We start from the raw sequence: 21,223 nt of genomic DNA, 5'->3' as shown, positions 1-21,223 counted from the left end.
TATTACAACATTTTCACAATACCTCTATTTTCAAAGGTGGTAGATCCAGTCTAATATTTTATTATCTTATTTTGACCTATAAGGAACTTACACCTCAATAGTTGTGAAAATATTATAATAACAACAAAATGTCATGACATTTTTAGTTGTGCTAGATCTCGGTATGATATTTTATTATTTTATTTTATTTTATTTTGACCTATAAGGAATTGATACATGCGTCACAACATTTTGAAAATATCTCTATGTATGTATTGTACTTACAATGTAAATTTATATTGTAGACATAAAAATTGGCAAATTTTGTACACATTTGCAAAATTTGTACAATATTTGCCATTTTTTTTTTTTTGTGTAAATGTGTATAATATTTGCCACTTTTTGTGTATCTACAATGTAAACTTACATTGTAAGGACAAAGTAAACATATAAAGATCTTAAAAAAAAAAAAAAAAAAAAATCAAAGCTCAAACCATCTGGCGTACTTGAAGGGAAGAAAAAAAAAAAAAAGGAAAAAGTGCAGCTCACTAATTGAATAAACCAAAAAACACTGTTCATGAGCCTTTGGCTCTTTTTGACCTATAAGGAAATTGATACATGCATCACAACATTTTCACAATATTTCTATGTATGTATTGTTCTTACAATACATATTGTAGACATAAAAATTGGCAAATTTTGTACACATTTGCAAAATTTGTACAATATTTGCCATTTTTTGTGTAAATGTGTATAATATTTGCCACTTTTTGTGTATTTACAATGTAAACTTACATTGCAAGTACAAAGTAAACATATAAAGATCTTAAAAAAAAAATCAAAGCTTAAACCATTTGGCGTACTTGAAGGGAAAAAAAAGAAAAAGAAAAAGAAAAAGTGTAGCTCACTAATTGAATAAACCAAAAAACACTATTCATGAGCCTTTGGCTCTTTTTATATAGTTAATAGAAATGAAAATTTAACCAAATACCACTAAAATACAGGAATATACGCAAACACAAACCCAACCACTAATTATGAACCAATCTACAAAATCAAAGCACTAAAATTGCACTTTCACTCAAAATAAAACATAAATAATGATAGAAATATTAAATACATTAAGAAAAATCAGTTTGAAGAGCAGATTATCTTGATGTGCACATATATTGCATAGGGCCAGCTCAACAACTTTGGGGGCCTTAGGAGAAAATTTTAAGTGGAGCTTTTTTTTATATTTAAATATTAATCAAATAATATATATTGAATTTTTTTATTTAAAATCTATTTTTCTTGCTTTTTGAGATGCAAAATTGCTAATCAAGTTTTTGTATTTAAGTTCCTCTAACATTTCTTTTTTAATTGATAATATAGCTAATCTACCTAATCTTTCTTGTGACATAGTAGACCTTAAATAAGATTTTATTAATTTTAATTTTGAATTTTTGAACAATTTATAATTAAAAATGATAATTTAACTAAAGATAAAATTTAAAGTATAGAATAATAGAACCTAGTTATTGCTATTTTTCTAAAGTCATGACCACTTTAAAGTCTAAACCTGCACAAATAGAAATTAATTTATTACATGGTTCAATAAATTAGTATCACTATAATACAAATGAGTTGATAGGAAAATTATTAGATACTCCCAGAGTACCATAAATGCACACTCTCACATAAATGGTGGGTCCCACCATGAATTTAATTAATGGGACCCACCATTCAAATGAGAGGAGGAAATATGTATTTATGGTATTCCGGGAGTACACAATAATTTCCCGAGTTGATATGATACACATCAAATTATTAATTGGTATGATAATTTATAATAATTGATAAAGTAAGAAAACGTGCTGTCTTGTGACTGAAGGTTGTGCAGTCTCTGCAGCCTGTGTAATGTGCAATGTGCAACTGTGCAGTGCGCAATTGTGCTACTGTGCAATGCATCAATTGCATCACCTATTGAGCTGGCCTTGATATTACACAAGGCTTAAATATTAAAAAAAAAAAAAAAAAAAAAAAAGGAGACTATTTTGAAAACTAGTCAATGATGACCCTCCACGGATTTGCCTATATAAGTCACAATTAAAGTTGCAAAAACAAGAGCTTGAATACCACTTGTAAATAATCCAAGTAACATGATAGGTATAGGAACCACCAAAGGTACTAAAGAAAAAAGAACAAAAACAACTAATTCATCAGCTAATATTTTCAAAAAATTGAAAATTCTTTTATTTTTATATATAAGATATAAATTCTACTCTAGCCTCGTCTAAGTGTATATGTGTCTCCCTTTTAGAGACTTGAACTCCGATTCTTATCCCCCACACTCCACAAATACTTATACTTGTGGAGTGATCATTGCGTCAAGGGAATAAAATCGAAACTAAATGATAGGGGTTTTGTGAAATCTTCTAAAATATTAATGGGTATAAGGATTGGAGTTGATTGAATGTATTTATGAAAATAACCTAATCCTTTTTTACTAAGACCTGCATAAAAATAGGCTATTGACGTGAGTAAAGGCCCTTTCAACTCATTACATTCTAGTGGTTTTGCCTTTTGTATCCTTAGGGGTAAGGATGTAGTTACAACTTACAATTCCATCAGTAATAATTATTTTTAAAAAAAAAAGAATTAAAATGAAAAGACAAAAGACAAAAAAACAAAAAAAAACAAAAACAAAAACAAAAAACTAAAAACTCAGTCCGTTACACTCAAGCCGTTTAACCCTTTTAGGTCCTTTTGTCAAACAAAAACTAAGAAAATTAATATAGAATCGGAACCCAAGTCACAAATGACCCAAGCTAACCCATTCCAATCCAATATAAAACCACAACACTTGAAACCATTTTTAAAAATAAAACACTCATTTTGATCCACAAGGCCGAACTGGGAATCCACTCAAACTTTAGGCTTGTCGTTAGTCTTATGGTTTTTTAATTTTTATGGCAGGCTCAGGGTTGTTTAGTAGTGTATTTTAAACGATAATTTTCAGTATTTAAACAATATTATACGTATTTTTATATATTTTTTCACCAACATATATTTTTAAAAAATACAAATTACGTCACTAGAACAACGTTACCAAGCGAACCCTCGTCTCCCATTCAATACCCTCCTGTTTTCTTCATTTTTTAAATAGACGAAGGATGCGTGTAAGTGAAGCAATCCAAAGGCTAAAAAATAACCAACAAAGCAACTTTAAACTCTCTCTAGAACTCCAGAACTGTCTTTCTCAGTAAATTGTCTTGTTCCTTCCTTCATCTTCTGCACAAAGATGGCAAAAATCCACAAGGCAGTGCACAAAATCTCTAGTACTATTGCAATTACTAAAAAATTCCACTATTTCCAATACTCTCTCCATCTAGCTCTCTTCAGAACTGAGCATCAGACGCTCCAAGATCAGACCTCACCTGAGAAGATCGGTGCTTACCAGAGAAGAAAGGGTGAAATTGGGACATTGGATGAAATATTCCATGGGATCTCTAACAAGATCAGGGAAAGGAAATTGAACCCAAACCCCACCACTCAATCATAAATGGTTCTTCAAGAACACCAAAGCTGGTAAATCCTAGTCTATAGTTGTTTTGGGTTTCAAGAAAATACAAAAGCTTGGCTTAAACTCACCTAAAAATGAAAAAAAAAAAAAAAAAAAAAAATTCTTACAGATGAAGGGGCTCCATTGTAAGTAATAATGCCCAGAAGCCCAAAAAACTGAATATAAGATTCAAACAAAAGTGAATTTGTCTTTGTGTAGAAGATGAAGGAAGGAGCAAGACACAATTTAATGAAAAAGAGAAACACCTTTGATGCTCAGTTTTGGAGTTCTAGAGAGGGTTGAGAGATAGAGAGAGACAAGGAGAGAGTAATGGAGAGAGAATGAAAGAAAAGCTGCTTTGTGGTGTTTTTTTTTTTTTTTTTTGGCCTTTGGACTACTTCACTTACACATGACCGTCATCTTCTTCTTCTTCATTTTTTTTTTTTTTTTTTTGAGAAAGTGTCCTTCATCAATTTAAAAAGGGAAACAAAGGAAGTCAATTCCGTACCGTACCGACCGGTACGGCCGGTATATACCGTACTGACCAGTAAACCGGTACAAATTACCCCTTTGTTTCGTATAGGAAAAAATACCGGCCATACCGACTGTACCGGCAAAATCCGGCTATTTCGGCTGGTAAATGCATACTGGACCGAAACAAGAAAAAGAAGAAGAAAAAAAAAAAATGTTCTCACTCTCTCATCTCTCCATTCGCCGGCGTCACTTGCAGTTTCTCAAACTCATAGCGCATGGTCTTTCCTCTCTCAAATTCCAGATCTTCTTGACCAGCGTTCTCTTTCTCTCTTTCAGATTTACTTTCTCTTTCTTGGTAGGAAGGGTTGCGTCCAAGAAAGGTTTAAATCGCAGTTTCTCTTTCAAATTCCCAATAGCCTGAATTTTAGCTTCTTTAAACACCTAATAAAGTTGACAGCTTGCAAAAGTTATGTATAAAGTTAAGGATTTTACTAATGTGTGCCCTTAGGGCACACATTAATTTCTATTTTTGGAAAAAAATTTCTCGAGAATTGAAAAAGTAATGACAGCTTTTTCAATTCTCGATAAAATGTTTCCAAAAATAGAAAACTTAATGTGTGCCCTAAGGGCACACATTAACCGGAAGTTAAAAGCAACTTTCATGTGTCAGATTTTTTTCATTTTTTTAATTATTTCCTAGCCCCTAAAACGGTCAAAAGTCCTATCAATTGTCAGTTGTTCTATTTTTTTTTAAGCCCTCAGTTAGTTCATGTGTGAAAGCATTGAAAGGTAAGCTTAGTATTTTAAATATTACTTGATTTTTAATTCTTTTTATAGATATAGATGTATAGACTTGGGCTTGGGCTTGGACTTGTGTGGGGTTTAAGATTACAAATTAGTCTAATCTATGAATTTATACACACACACACACACACACATATATATATGGGCTTTAAACACTATATATATATCTAGAGTGGTAAACCCGAAACGGTACATTGGTATTGATCAGTATCTGAAATATATCGTACCGCTGACCAAACCGGTACAGCCTCTGGTATGATATTGACTCCTTTGAGGGAAACACCTAGTTATATGTACACACCTGTTTCACTTACACGTGTCCTTCATCTATTTGAAAAGAGAAATGATATGCACTCACTTGTTAAAATATGCCCACAGCTGTTGACTCACACTTCTTTCATAATTCGGAGAAGGGGTTCCATTGTATGTAATAATGCCCAGAAGCCCAAAAAACTGAATATAAGATTCAAACAAAGGTGAATTTGTCTTTGTGTAGCATGGTTGTCAAAATCCTGATCTGAATTCTACGATCCTACAATTTTATGATTCCACCTGCCCAAAACGATTCGGATCTTTCAAGAATGTTCAGGATCGGTAAGATCGTACGATTCTGACAATCCCAAACAACCTTGGTTTCTTGTAATTTTCTTTAACTTGATAGAAGGCTCAGTTAGACCCAAATGAAAAATAAAATCCCAATAAACCAAGTTTTTCTACTCTAATGTAGAGAGTGTGTCAATTGGACTCAAATAAAAAATATCCCAATAGAGTGTCACATTTTGAGATTTTTGGTCACTTTAAATGATGCTTATAAATGGATGTAGTAATGTATGGTAATTATATCAATGAATGTATAATTTATGTGATTATTTAACATACCAATGTGTATTTTTTTTGTTTTTTTCTTAAATAATATAAGATCCTACGATCCACGATCCGATCTTACGATCTACAATTCCACCTACCTCCTACGATCCTACGTAGGATCCTAACTGAATATGCTTAGTTTTTCATAATACTTTTAAAAATCACAAATAGAATCTAAAAGTTAGTTTATCACAAAATTGTGTTAATTGTTCGTAGAAAAAAGAAAAGAAAAGAAAAGAAAATAATTTGAAGGTCGAAATCAAGCTAAGGCGTATTGCTGTATTGGTAACTTAGTATACATAAAATAGATTGGATGTTCCGATATTGTTTACACCGCCCACACAAAAACTGAATAACTCGATCTTGTGAAATTAAAAAAACAAACGGTTTGGATTTCGCCCACGTCAATTAGAAATCTACAAGGACTCGGACATGAAAGGCAGTCTATAAATTTGAAAGCAAATCCCTAGAGGCAGGTAGATACTCATACACGTTCGTCTGTTCTCTGCTCCTGCTTTTGCTGTTGACATGTCTCTCTTGAAGTCAAGAAAAAACCTTTCTTTGGTTCCACATCGCAAAAGAAGAAAAGAAAATCCGACCCAATCATCAGAAAATTGGATGGTAAGTCGGAATTTGGGAGTTGGAATGAAAAATCAGGTTGATGGTTGGAATGCCAACTTTGAGAAGCAATTGACGAAAATAGAGGACCTCCCAATTTCCCTACTGTTGGAAATCCTGTATCGGCTGGATCTGAAATCCGCGATGCGATGCAAGTCTGTGGCAAGGCAATGGTGCAATCTTATCTCTGATCCCTCTTTTGCCAACAACTTTGTTAGGCTCCATGCATCTTCAGTTATGGATCGTCCCTTTGCCTTGCTCCTCCACTACGTTGATAAGCAGATAAAGAAGAGACACCTCCTCGTGACATCGGAGGAACCGGAATTTAAATCTCTGACTTATATACCACCAATATATCAGAATGATAATATTGAGGTCACTGTTCAAGCTTCGTGTAATGACTTGCTATTATGCTGCGCAAACATGGTTGGCAATGATGCGGGGTCTGGTCCTATGAGCGAATACTATGTGATAAATCCAATTAGTAGGCAATGGACTGCCCTGCCTCCCATGCCTCAACTTGCAAGGGCTCGGGTTGGGTTCATATGTTGGTATGACACTGCTCTTCATAAGCAACTTAGTTATAGGGTGATGCGCATTCCTGAATTTAAGGGCGAGTCAGCAGAATTCGGTGTAGAGATATTCTCATCCGACACAGGTAAATGGACTCAGTCTGTGGGGTTGTGCCCGCAAGCATTTCAGTTGGATTTCTTTGCCTTCCCCGGTGTTCCCTATAACGGTTTGCTTTTCTGGTGGAGTAGAACTGATTGCCTTGTTGGGTTTGATCCAAACACCAGTAAATGCTGCCAATTCTTTGAGAAGCCCGTAGAATTGAACCCATCCCATGGAATTGAGCGTCTCGGAGTGTGTCATGGTACCTTGAGGATATGCCAGATTTCAGGTTACCCTTATGAGGTTGCTTTCGCTGATCCTTGTTTACGTGTTTGGGAGCTCAAGGACTATGATGAAGGAGGCAAATGGAACTTAGAGCATGAGCTGTATTTTGACAAAATGGTTTCAGAAAAATCTCCTTGGCTCACAGAATACCTAAGCAAGAAATATCCAACTGTGGCAGTCTTAGCCTATCATCCAAATGATAGAGAAGTTGTGTATTTGATGATTAAATTCAAGGTGGTATTTTGCAACTTGAGTAGAAAAACACTGGAAGTGGTCTGTGATATTCCGACTGCTGACTACTTTTACCATGGCTGCAATGTCTTCACCTTTGTGCCCCCGTGTTGGCCAACTCCCATTCCCTTTCAGACGGAGAAGCCACCTAATGATTCTGCTGCTTGCTATCTTGTGTCTTGATGCCAGCTTGGTGTGAAAAATTTCGCTGCATGCTGTTCCATGCAGCGTCCCTGCTATGTATTTGTGTTGTTTGATTTTCTTAATTATGCTTTTGTAATTTCCAGTTGTGTTTGGAGTAAACTAGGGAAATCCCCGTTTCCCCCCGTAGGGGGATTTCGTATGGGGAATTCTCCTGTCTGTGGCGTTCACCCGTATGGGGATATGTCCGTGGCTTGAATTGCTTCAAAACATTTAATATCCACCTAGGTAGCAATAAAAATGCATTTATTGTCGATTTGTTTGATTACTGTTACATGTTTGCTATATCAATCGTCAGTTTTTCCATAATCAAGTCTTGTGGCGATTTTGTGAATTTTTATTAGGTGTGAATATAAGTGTTGGTATTGGTTATCACTTATCACTTGTACTAGTTTTACATTCAACAATAGATATCACAGGCATGAGGCATAACTTTCTTAATTGTTTTAGTAGTGAAACAAAGCAAACACTATCCATAAATATATTATTTGGTCTGAAGTAAGCAAGATGAATGCATGAACTTTATCATATGTTTTGGAAAATAGAAAGTAGAAAAACTTCTGATAAAGCTTTGCATCACCAAAACTAGAAATGCTTTTTAAGCCCGGTCCCAACTTTAAATACTTATATAACAAAATTAATAATAATAAAAAATGTAAAAATATTTGACAGGTAAACAAGTATTATTAGCCTTAGGGAGAGTTTACTGTAGAGCATCTCCATTGAAGAGAAACTTGTATGCCAATGTGTGGGTTATCTTGACGAGTTTACCTATTTATTTATTTATTTCTCTTAAAGACTCGTAATTGTATATTTGAATGAAATGAACATATATGTAACTTTTTGATAATTTATCTTGTGCTTCCAGGTTAGCAACCAGACATTAGAGTAGGGAATTGAATCTGTTTGTTATTTAGTGTCATATTTTCTTACTTAGATGTCTAATCGAAAAATATAGAGAGGACTGTAGAAATCTTCGTGTGGTTTTCATTGATATAGAGAAAACACGTGATAGGGTCCAGAGAGAGTTTATGTGGTGGGTTTTGGCAAAGAAATGAGTTCCCCTTAACTATATTTAGTTGATTAAGGATATTTACAATAGAGCTGTAGCTAGTTTGAGAAAAAGTGGAGGAATCACAAGTGGGTTTGCTATCACTATAGGTTTGCATCAAGGATTAGCACTCAATCCATATCTCTTTGCACTAGTGATGGATGAGCTCACTAAATCGATCCTAGAGCTTGGTATTTGCTTTTTGCAGATAATGTAGTTTTAGTGGAAGAAACTAGAAGTGGAGTTAATGCCAAGTTAGAAATTTGGTGATTAGAATTTGAAGGTTTTTGATTAAGTGGGACTAAAACAGTGTACATAGATAGTAAATTTAGTGGAAGTAGAAGCAAAACAAAGAGGTGGTAAGATTTGATGGTCAAGAGATATCAAAGAGTTACAAATTTCAATATTTTCGATCAATAAGTCATAAGTATGAGGAGATTGAAGAGAATGTGAATTATAGGATAAAATCAAGATCGATGAAGTGGAGAAGCGCATCATAAGTGTTGTGTGACTATGATCATAGAATGTCTATTAAGTTATAGGGAAAATTTTATAAGACTGCTTTATGACCAACTATGCTCTTTGGTACCGAATGTTGAGCTATTAAGAAGCAACATATTCATAATTTGCAACGACTGCCGTTGGAATGGGCTTGAAAAAATTTATGCTAGTATAAAGCAAGCCTTGGGTCCTGCCACCTTTAAACTTGCCATTAGATCAGAGGACGTGTTAATGTGAAGGTAACAGTGGCAAAATCACTAACCATCTGCTGACGCTTTAAAGGAAGTAACAATTATACAGACATAACAAATTTTACAACTTGTTGAAGTGGCAAACTATGAAAAGTGTGTTTGTGAAATTAGACTTATTGTAAGGGAAAAGTGACACGATAGAAGGATTGAATTATTGATGGACATTTGGTTGACTGGTTGAGTACATTGGTGCACAAATGTCACCCTTTTCGATAACCTATCTGATAGAGATGCAACGATTTTTTTTTTTTAGTTTCATACACATCTCATTAGTCTTGAACCAAGGCCTTACCCTCTACCTAGTACTTGTAAGTAAAGGGTGTGTCAGTTGAGTTAGAGCTCAATGACAATAAAGATGCTAAAAAAAAGAAAAAAAAAAAAGAAAAAAAAAAAAGAGAGAGATAAAGAAAATTTATGGCAACTTTATTTAGGAACAGAAACAAGTTATTACTTGGAAAGGCGAACGACAAGCAATTGTTCATGGACTGGAATCATATGATTTTAACCAAACAAGAGAAGAATACATCACGTTCTATAAAGTCCAGGCAGATCAACGTGCTGATGAGAATTCGAAACTAGTTTTGGTTTTCACTTATACTTTATACTCTCATCGAGATACAAAATTCAATTAATTCCATATTAAAATAATTTTATTCATGAGCTGTTTATCATCTTTCACTTTTTTCTATTGAAATTCTGTTTATGTTAGCATGACTGAACAACTGCCGCAATTACAAATATTTAAGATACTGAATTCTCTCAAATATGGATTTTATGAAGTTAGTTGCTGATGGACCGGCAACAATCAATGAGAAACTAATTCCTTGGTCAATAAATTTCACAAAGCATGTCAATGTGTTAAAATATTACTAGAGAATTTAACAATTACAGATGATGCATCCCTTCTATTCAAACTTGTAGAAACTATTGCTTGTAGTTTCTATTCAAACTTGTAACATAAAATTGACATTCAAACTCTAGATTTCTTTTGGTTGGGAATTAGAATTAAGAGATGAGAAAGGCATTGATTTAATTCGAGATAGTCACCCTCCAAGAGAAAGATTAAGAGGGATAAGCAATGCCAAAGGCAACAAATTGCTTATATTATTCAAGATGATACAATAATGGTCCAATTGTAAAACTTGTGCGAATAGCTCAATTAATTCCATTCAAATCCCATCAATTGTAACTAACAGAAGACAAGGAATGCAATGGAATTACATTTACAATTACTTACAACACAGAGAACTCTATTTTGTTGACAACACTAAGGAACCACTGCTCGAAACCCTCAAAACCCTCGTTTGGGTTTTTTTTCGTTTGGCACAATCTCTTCAGTGGGATTAATGATGCTGCCAACATGATTGTATACAACTTCGTACTTAGGCCATGGATTTTGGAGGCTAATGTTCTCCAAAGGACTAGTATCTTTATGATTGCTTCATACTTTGATAAGGCATTGACAGAAATCTTGGATGTCATTCAAATCTTGCATGTTGATTTATGCAACTAATTGCTGCCTAGCTTCGAGTGCAAAAACTGGAACTTCTTTGGGATTTATTACTTCAGCATTAGTGATAAAATGGACTAGATTCTTCACCCACATGATCTTTATTTTCTTCCCATTCAGCAGGATGCCATCTAGATCATGCAAAGCCCTCCATGCTGTTTGAGAAAAGGAACAAAAGCAACAAAATAGAGGTAAGCTATCAGGTCAAATAAAATAAAGGAGTAAATGCCCTTTTCGTCCTATATTTTGGGGTCATTTCTATTTTGGTTCTTACATTTTCATTTTACCACTTTTAGTCCTTAAACTAATTAGCGCGTGTTATATTAGTTCTTGCTGTCAGCCAACTAACAAAAAAAACTGACGTGGCTAACGACACTATTAAAATAATAATAAAAAAAATTATTTTGACATTAAAAAATGTCACATCAGTATTTAAATTAATTTTAATTAAATAAAAAAATTAAAAACAAAAAATCACATGAAGTGAGATTTAAGAACATGAGAACATGAGAACTTGTTCTTCAATGTTATTCTTAAATCAAGAAATAAACCCAGCAACGACATCAAATCCAGAATCAAAGAGCAAACCCAGAATAAAAGAACATGAACATCAAAGAACATGAACATCAAACCTACAGGAAAAAAAAAAAAACATGAACATCACCAAATCAAAGAGCATGAACAAAAGCAAACACAAGAAAATGAAGATTGACACAAACCCGAGAAGAACATAGAAATCTAGCCCTAAAGAACATAGAAATCAAAACCCAGGCATGAGAAGTCAACTTAGAGAAAATTAAAAACCCAAAGTACAGAAACCACAATCCAAACCTACAGAAAATCAAATAGAAAAAACGAGTCCACAAACCCCATATCTATGAAACTGAACTACAAAAAATCAAAGAGCAAAAATGGGTCCATAAACCCCAGATCTAGGGGATCACGAAGCTTGCGATTCGTCGTTTGGCTCGCAGGGGTGGAGTGAAGCGTATTAGCAGTCTAATCTACGAGGAGACACATGGCAACCAATTACAGATTTGAGAAGGGATTGGACCGGAGATGGAGTTGTTGGAGAGATATAGGGTTTGGAGGCTCCAACAATACTTCAGACTCTCCGGAACCTCGCCGAAAAGCTGCATCGTTGGAAGCTAAAGGTTGATGAGCCGGTTCTTCTTCTTATTCCAACACACTCCTTGGAGCTTGCAGATTGAAGTGACGAACAAGTTCGTGAAGGTCCATGAACTCAGTTTGTTGGCCGGGTCGGAGAGAGAATTCTTCACGCCTTGCAAGCACATCACATCGTCTTCAATGGAATTGCTTAGAGAAAAGCAGAAGATTGAAGCTAATGAGAGAATTAGAAAAATCTTCATAGTGTTTTAGAGTCAGCGTTTTGATTTCGATTTTTATGTTTTGCTTTTGTTGTTTTTAGTTTGGGTTTTTGAGAGTGAGGTGGGTTTGCTGGGTTCAACTTACTTGAGATGGGTTTTTCTGAGTTTGAGATTTTTTTTGTTTGGATTGGTTGTGTTGTATTTTTTGGATTGATTTGGTATTTTGATGCTTTGGGATTTGATGATTTTGTTGGGTTTGAGAAAATGGTGATTTTGAGATTTTTTAATTTTTGGATTTTAATTTCTGGGTTTGTGTTCTTAGATCTGAATTTGTTCTTGCTTAATCTTGTGTTTGTTTTCTAAGATAAAAAAAAATGTCAAATAAAGGAAAATTTTCTTCTTGTTCTTAAATCTGGATTTGTGTTCTTATTGTTTTTGTTCAAGGCACTCTTAAATCTCAATTCATGTTATTTTTTGTTTTTAATTTTTTTTATTTAGTTAAAATTAATTTTTAATTTAAATGCTGATGTGGCATTTTATAATGCCAAAATAAATTTTTATTTTTTTTTATTTTAATAGTGCAGTCAGCCACATCAACTTTTTCTGTTAGTTGGCTGACAGTAAGGACTAATATGACACACGCTAATTAGTTTAAGAACTAAAAATGGTAAAATAAAAATGTAGGAATCAAAATAAAAATGACCTCAAAATATAAAGACGAAAAAGACATTTACACCTAAAATAAAAATGGACTGAATTATAAAACAGCCCATTTTCTCTCTCTCGCTCTCTTCCCAATGGAAAACAATCACTTGTCCCAATTTGAAACCACACTTTTTCTGAGTACAGCTTTTTTAAACATAATTTTTCCAAGTATAGCCTTTCAAACAGCCTATTTTCAAAGTCCTCAAAAGTCCACAGTTTAGACTTGCTCTCCGCTCTACGAGTGGGGAACCTTGGTTTCTCCTTAGTCCTCACTCCCCCTCATCTGCTCAAACAAGTAGACACACCATGCATTTACCCAGTACCACAATAAGTCTAATGTGCCCCTAAGCGTAGTGAGTCCAAACACATTGTTCATGTCCAGCTAACTTAAGCAACTCCCACATGAAACAGTTGAGGAGGGTGAACCACGGCCAAGTCCAGCTTGTGGAATCCAAGTTGCAAACTGGGGCAAGACCTTCGACCCAACCCAATTGGAATAAACTCAAAGTTGCTCCCTTTATAATCGGGCACACCTTATAGGTTTATTGGAAGTTAGAAAGAGATAAGGTATGTAGAGTTGAAACCCTCATAGTTGTAGGTGCTATGGTCCACAAGCACAAACTTAACATTTTATACGACCTTTCAAAAGTGCAGATTGTTTAAAGATATATATTAATATAAATATTATATTATTCATGTTAAATTACTAATTCTCTCAAATGCTTAAGTCATTAAAGAATGATAAATTTAATCATTTAACTACATAATTCTAACACTTCCCTTTATATGTGTGCTTAAACTCTCCCTTAATAAGTGGAGCCCAATACGTGAGATTTTTAACATTTTAAATGAGAGGTAAAGTGAAAACAGGAATCAAACTCAAGATCTCCTATTCTAATACCATTTAAATTACCGATTGTCCCAAAAACTTAATTCAAGCATCCAAGCGTTATAGATTATTTATATGATGATTAAAAACATTAAAAAATTCAATAAAGCAACTTAGTATTACATGGAGTTCTTATGGGGTTAAGCTCTACAATAAGGAGAAATCTGTCTCTTTTTTTTTAATTCCTTATTTCAGTTGATGCTAAGAAGTTACTGAGTTAGCATAAAGGCAGGTGATGAATCATCCATATAAAAAAGAACTAAGAAAATACCAACTTTTAAGTTAATGCCAAAGTGGCTGGAGGTGAATAACCCTCTTTACATAGGTAAGTGGATCAGACTTGATTTTAATCCAAAATAGAAAACCCCTCCCTTAAGCTCATTTGTCTTAGTTTGAAAGGGTTAAAGAATTTTGGTCTGTTGAACTAGGAACATTTATGGCTGATTAAACAAGAGGGAGCAAAGTACCCCAAAGTCCTTGATATTAGCTGATACAAGGTGAAGTCAAACCAATCAAAACACCACCATATACCAACCTTGGTGTGAGTTCACATGGCCATTTGATCGCGGGAAGCTTGTCAAACATGGTGCCCTATGAATTTCACTAGCAAGCTTCACACACACAGTACACTACGAAGTTCACAAGCAGGTCTCTGCTAATCCTAAACTAGTGGACATATATGGAACAAAGAATTGCTCTGTGAAGAAAGTGGAAAGACCAAGGTACAGGGACAAGGGAAAAACTTTTTGTAAGCAGATTTGTAGATTTTATGTAGGACACAGGAATCTATCTACCTATGCTCATTGCAGGCTTATGGTTAGGAGAGTTTTTTTAATTTAGGTTTTAAAAAGAATAATTAGAGTTCAAGAATGACTAGGGATTTTGGCAATGAAGGGAAAAGATTTTATTTGAAGAATTGAAAATAGCCTATATAATGGCCTTTCGTTGTGCAATCACTCAAATAGATAGGGAGTTTATATTTAATAAATATCCAGCAGTTTATTACGCTTTGAGGGTTAAATTGCCCTCTACTTGCTAAATGTAATGGCTTAAGGAACCCTTTTTTCTCGGAGCTAAATAAATTAGGGAACCTAGGTTTTGGTGCAATTGCCTAAAGTTTACTGTTCCTTAAATCTTTTTTTTTTTTTTTTTGAAAGGTTCCTTAAATCTTTTTCAAATCTTTGTTTCCATCAAACTTCCCCCAAAATCAAGCTTCAAAATATATATATATATATATATGTATGTATGTATTGGGTGATAACTGAGATTTGGTCCAAGGAGGAGGGGGTCAATATTTAATCTTTTTATTATCAAACTCTACCTAGACACCTAATATCAAACCTATTCAAGAATCTTAGTTCTGAACTTCTAAAGATCTTACATAAAACCCCACTTCGCTATTCCTTGTTTTCCATAGGTCAATTGCATGGACCAAACTTTAGCCCAATTGAATTTATAAACAAACCGAAGGTTGGGCATCAGAGGACATGACAAAAGAGATTATTTAATTTACTCATTATTTCTAAATATCCAAGGAAATTTTGTGAAACATTGCAAACAAGAGAAAAAGAAAAGGCTGCATATATAGTAGGTATTGCATGAACACTACCAAAAAAAAAAGATATTGCATGAATATGTATGTTAAAAAACTTAATAAAACTAACACTAATTTATAAAGTTTGGTACAATTACAATAGGTACAATATATATATTTTTGGCTAAAATGTAAAACTGACCTTCTAAGTTTCACCTTTTGTCATTTCAGTTCTATAAATTTCAATTTTGTCATTTCAATCTTCTAAGTTTCAAATTTTGTCAATTCAGTCTTCCGTTAGCCTTCTGTTAAATGTTGCCGTTTACTAATCAAAACTACGTCGTTTTAGATGATTTTTTTTTTTTCATTTCTTAATTTAAAAAACTGAAAAACGTTAATTATTAAAAAAAAAAAAAACAAAACAAAAGCTTCGGGAACAACGTCGTTCCCCTAGCCATTTCATTTTACATGTCTCCAAGAAAGTCTCGTCTCTTTTGATAAAAAATTCTTTTTCTTTTCAAAAAATCTGGGATAGAAGAAGAAGCAGAAAAGAAGCTTAGACTGGAACGAAAGGTTTGCACTAAACCTGCTCGACGAATTGCCTGTGATAAAAATCTAAAGTTATTGTTAGTAATAGGATTTTTCTTTAATGGTATTTGTTATTGATTTAATTATTCAAGTTCACCTTTTGAGAAGCAGTTGCAAGAAAATGAATTCAAGCAATATTGTCTTTACTTGAACAAAATAGCTATAAGAAAGTTCATCTTTCCATTGTTGAAGAATGAACTAGGACCTAGAGAACGATGTCGTTCCCTGAGCCCTTAGTTTCCTTCTTCTTCTTTTTTCTTCTTTTTTTTTTTTTTTTTCTTTTTTTTTTTTTTTTTGGTAATTAACGTTTTTCAATTTTTTAAATTAAGAAATTAAAAAAAAAAATCATCCAAAATGACGTAGTTTTGGTTAGTAAATGGCAGCATTTGACAGAAGGCTAACAGAAGACTAAATTGACAAAATTTGAAATTTAGAAGACTGAAATGACAAAACTGAAACTTAAAGGACTGAAATGACAAAATGTGAAACTTAGAGGGTTAGTTTTGTATTTTAGCCTATTTTTTTTAGTACTATCAAAAAAAAATTTTTAGAGAGTTTCAACCTATATCGTTTGCAATGAGCGCTCTTTGTCATTAGACCAAGACATTAATCAGTTTTTGGTGTAGGCGGAAATTGAACCTTGTGGTGGGCCTTTTTTGCAATGTTGGGCTGGGCTACCTCTTGCGGTATTTGGCCCAAATATTCTAAGTAAGTGAGTCGGGACCGATCCAACTGTAACTCACTTTGGTCCGGCTTGTGCACAAACTATACCCCGTTCGTCAAAACTTAATCACAGACCCATGACAGGCAGAACCACTATGAGTAAGTTATGGCAAGCAGATATAATAAAGATGATATAAGAAACACAATCATTACTTTTAGCCACAATAAATAAAAGTGAGCAATAAAAGGCTCTTTGTACATAGAATAAGCTAAGTGAAGAATAAAAAAGAGTTAGCAAAATCAAAGCGTTAGTCTACCATGCTAAATAATACATGAGGTTGAAACCAAGAAGGGAAAAACCGTTCCCTCAATGTGAGTAATCTCAAAGAAGAAATTAATTGCTTTGAGAGAACAGGCCTAAATGGTCCATGCCCAAATACAAATCTTTTGCTTTTTATAGAGAGCAAGGCTATTAAGGGAGAGAGGAAATCAACCTATTGGTGCATGCTTGCCGTTCTAAACTCTTTGTTTTTCTTTTCCTCTCCTTCCTACTTCCTAGTTTTCTTTTTCTTTTATTTTACTTGCTTTCCTTCTTAATACTTACTTCTAGGTTATGTTTTTCTCTAGAAATTCCTATTACTATGATTTTTTCTCTCTTTTCTCAGTGCATAGCAAGGGGTCCTTTATAGAGCCTACCATAACTGGTATTTATTGTTTTAGCCCTTAACTGCCTTTGTCTGGTGTGGGTGTCCTTACCGACCACTTACTGGTCATCAATGGTTCAACCATCACCACTTGCCTGTGTTGGCCGTGCTGCTCCCATCTGCCAGACAAAGAAGGCTAATTTGTTTGTTTGATTGCTGTGGCTTTTTCTACCCGTTACATGTGTGTGCTCTTTCTCTCTCTCTCTCTCTATCCCTCATGGCATGCACCTGGTGGTTCCAACTCATCCTTACTTCTTTTTGGTGACATGTCATCCCAGCAGGACATTTCCTCCAAAAGAGCCTGAGCAAGAACCCCAAAATAGGTTTTTTCCCTCTCCTCACCACCAGACCATGCCCTCTAACCCATGACCCACCACTTCCTATATTGGCTGGGTACAAGTTGGTGGTGCTTGGGTCTCGCACATGCTTCGCCTTCTTCACCTGCTACTCATGCACTTGTCGTGTTCTGGAGATTGTTCTGTACATTCTGTCGTACACTTTTGGCTTTTTATGGCGTGGGTTGTTTTCTGATCTACCATTCTTTATGACTTGCTTCTTTTGGAGACTGGGTCTTGTTGGATCATGGGTCTTCCCTCCCCCGGCCTATTTTGTGTTCACTTTGTGGCCTTGTTAGCATTTTCCAGTCGTACCACTCTACTGCTCCTACTGTAATGTTGTTTGACTCAATCCTATTGGACCTCTTTGGGCCTGCCGTTTATTTCCCTCCCAGTGACTCAATGTGTTCACTAGGCCTTTTCTTACATTGTTTGCGGGCTCATGTGTCCCATTTCCCTCTTGGGCATCCTTGACCCATTTGCTTTCCTTGGGTATCCTTGGCCCTTTTCCAATCCTGCTTTCCTATGGGCCTTTACTAACTCTCTTGGGCTTTCCTAGCTCAATTACTTTATACCTCATCCTTGAGGCTGATGGGTCTTCCATTAGCCCCTTACTTTCTTTACTTGCATTACTTTGGGCCTGCTATGACCCAATCTTGTTTTTCTACGTATTGCCCATGGTTTTGCTTCTTCTCTCTTTTTGAGTCATTCAAGCCTGTTTGCTTCTTCAGGACCCACTTTATAAGCCCGTGAGTCATTCATTCTTGTCACTTGGGCTCAATGGCTTTTTCTTGCTTGCTAACTTTGGTTTGCCTGTGTTGCTGGGCCTTTTCTCTTACTTGGCTTTGTCAAAAATGAGCCTCAACAAACCCCAGATCTCTTATTCAAACATCTGAGACTTTATCAATTGAGCTAACTAGAACCTACTAGTACTATCAATTAAATGCAATAAAACAATGTTTATTATTAAATTTTATAACTTTCCTCAAAGAGAGCTAAAAGAGGGAACGAAATTCATGTTGATTTTAATTTTGGTCTAGAGCTCCATAATTTTTTGTTCTTTAATGTGGGCTTCAAAAAGAACCAAACCCATTTCTGGTGCTAATATGTAGAGCAGAGGCGATGGATGGAACAAAATCCATGCATTGGCCCAATTTGAAGACAAAAGACAATGTCTTCAGCCCAATACTAAAGTTGATAATCAGTAGACCAGAAAAGTAAAAGGAAAGTTGATAATGTGAAAGTGAAAGTGAAACCACAATTTTCGGAAAGAGAGTAAAATCATTCCATGTGCTTTGCTTTGCTTTCATTCTTTTTTTTCTTTTTTTTTGGTGTTTTGGGGGGGGGGGGGGGGGGGTTTGTTGAATTTGCTTTTGCTTTTTACGCCTATTGGTTTAGGTGGGTTTTGCTTTTCTTGTTTTCTTAACAGATGCTAAAGTGGCAAACATCTTCCAATTAATATCAAGGCTATGATTTTGGTACTTATGTTTTTCATCACAATCAATTTGCCTATAATATTTTAGCAGTAGTCAATTCAATCCATGTTAGTTTTAAGTTGTAGTCAATTTTTGTTAATAAGGTGATCGTAGAGATCAAATTATTGTAAATTAAAAACATTACAGACCAAATTGATTATTACCAAAATGTATATACCAAATTGACAATAACCTCAAAATGTAAGAACAGAAATAAAATTTTGGTTTTGATTTTAACCAATGTGAACCATTGAAAGCTAATTATGTGAAGTCAAAATGTCAAATACTTGTACATACACTTTGGTGACCCAACTATGCAAGAAGTTTGAGTTCAAGCAATACAAGTCATCCATGTATAACGCGCCGGCCAATGGTCTTGCTGAGGCTTTCAACAAGACGCTTTGCAATTTGTTGAAAAAGGTAGTAGAGCGCTCGAAGAGGGATTGGCATGAAAAGATTGGAGAAGCTTTATGGGCATACCGAACAACATATAGGACACCCACGCAAGCCACTCCATATTCGTTAGTATATGGTGTTGAAGCAGTCCTACATTTGGAGCGACAAATTCCGTCACTTCGAATTGCCATCCAAGAAGGGCTCACAAATGAAGAAAATGCGCGATTAAGACTCGAAGAGTTGGAAGCACTTGATGAAAAGAGATTGGAAGCTCAACAACGTCTTGAATGCTACTAAGCGCGGCTTTCGCGAGCGTTCAACAAGAGAGTCTGACCTCGATCTTTCCAAGTAGGGGACCTAGTACTTGCAATGCGAAGACCCATCAACATCTCTCACAAGACTGGGAACAAGTTCACATCAAAATGGGATGGCCCCTATGTCATGCAGGAGGTCTACACTAATGGTGCTTACAAGATAGTCAACAGAGATGGCCTGAGGGTAGGTCCCATAAATGCAAAGTTCCTGAAGCGATACTATGCATGAGGTTTTGAAGTTGCTCCTCGGTAAGAGCTTAAACTGCCCATTTAAAAAAAAAAAAAAAAAAAAATTCCCGCTAGGTTGAAAACCTTGAAAGAGGCGACCTAGGCAAAAGTTAGGGGGAAAAAAAAAATCCCACTAGGTTGAAAACCTTGAAAGAGGCGACCTAGGCAAAAGTTAAGGAAGAAAAAAAAAAGTCCTTTGAACTAAGTTATGACTTGATCCCTTTTGGGTACGTAGGCAGCTTGGTATTCATTACTAAGTTCAGTCACATATGAACTTAAAAAGAAAAAAAATATAATAATTCCTTTGAACTACGTTATGACTTGATCCCTTTTGGGTACGTAGGCAGCTTGGTATTCGTTACTAAGTTCAGTCACATATGTACTTAAAATAAAAAAAATAATTACAAAAAAAAAGAAAAAAAAAAAAGAAGGAGCAAGGAAGAAGCAAACATTGATCTAGAGATAAATGAATTTTTATTAATAAAGAGATAGGTGTCGTTACATTGTAATGACTACATCAATGAAAAAAAAAAAAAAAAGATTAACCTATCCAATCTAAATGCCTCAACTCCTCTTTACTAGTCTCTAGTAACTCTTGTAGCCCTCTAAGTTTTGCATCATTAGAAGCTTCTAAAGTTGGAGTAGCCTCAATCTTGGAAACCTCCCCCTTGATTTGAGAAATGATCACTTGTTGCTGGGCTAGCTCTGAATCACAACGGGGGCTCGACGCTGTATACTCTGCCTTTTGCATTGAAAGTAACTCAAGTTCCTTCTTCAATTCAACCTCTCTAGCTAAGGCCTTGTCTAAGTTCGCCTTGATTGCAACTTTTTGATTGATCTTAATGGCTTCCGAGTCGAGGGCAAGAGTGAGACGATGCCGAGCGTCAGTGAGCTTCTGTTCCTTGTCTTCAAGCGTGATGCCTTGTGAAAGAGCATGATGGAGGGAAGAATATCGGTCTGCATCATCCATTTATTTCGAAATACGCTCTCTTAAAGGCATTGCATCCACAACTTTTATTTGTGCAATAACTTGGAGAATCTTCTCGACTCCATCCCTAAGTGAAGTCATCAAAGTAAAAGGGGTTTTGACAACCTTCTCAATTAGGTCCCCTCCTAATGTTTTTGCACGCTGTCGA

The 21,223-nt window shown here is 35.0% G+C and overlaps 1 protein-coding gene across 1 annotated transcript; it reads left to right on the top strand.

The window, feature by feature from the left end:
- The first annotated feature begins 6,286 nt into the window (after nucleotides 1-6,286).
- On the top strand, nucleotides 6,287-7,597 carry LOC126727802 (F-box protein At3g26010-like). The gene has a single exon (XM_050433716.1). The coding sequence runs from the start codon at nucleotides 6,287-6,289 to the stop codon at nucleotides 7,595-7,597; it is 1,311 nt and encodes a 436-aa protein (XP_050289673.1).
- The last annotated feature ends 13,626 nt before the right edge of the window (nucleotides 7,598-21,223 follow it).

This window comes from Quercus robur, chromosome 5 (genome assembly GCF_932294415.1).
Source record: "Quercus robur chromosome 5, dhQueRobu3.1, whole genome shotgun sequence".
Taxonomy (NCBI): Eukaryota; Viridiplantae; Streptophyta; class Magnoliopsida; order Fagales; family Fagaceae; genus Quercus; species Quercus robur.
The sequence above is the reverse complement of the archived record's forward strand: the minus strand, read 5'-3'. Positions and strand labels throughout refer to the sequence as shown.

Excerpts from the sequence above, each read along its gene's own strand:
- LOC126727802 (XM_050433716.1), top strand. The coding sequence starts at position 6,287 with ATGGTAAGTCGGAATTTGGGAGTTGGAATGAAAAATCAGGTTGATGGT.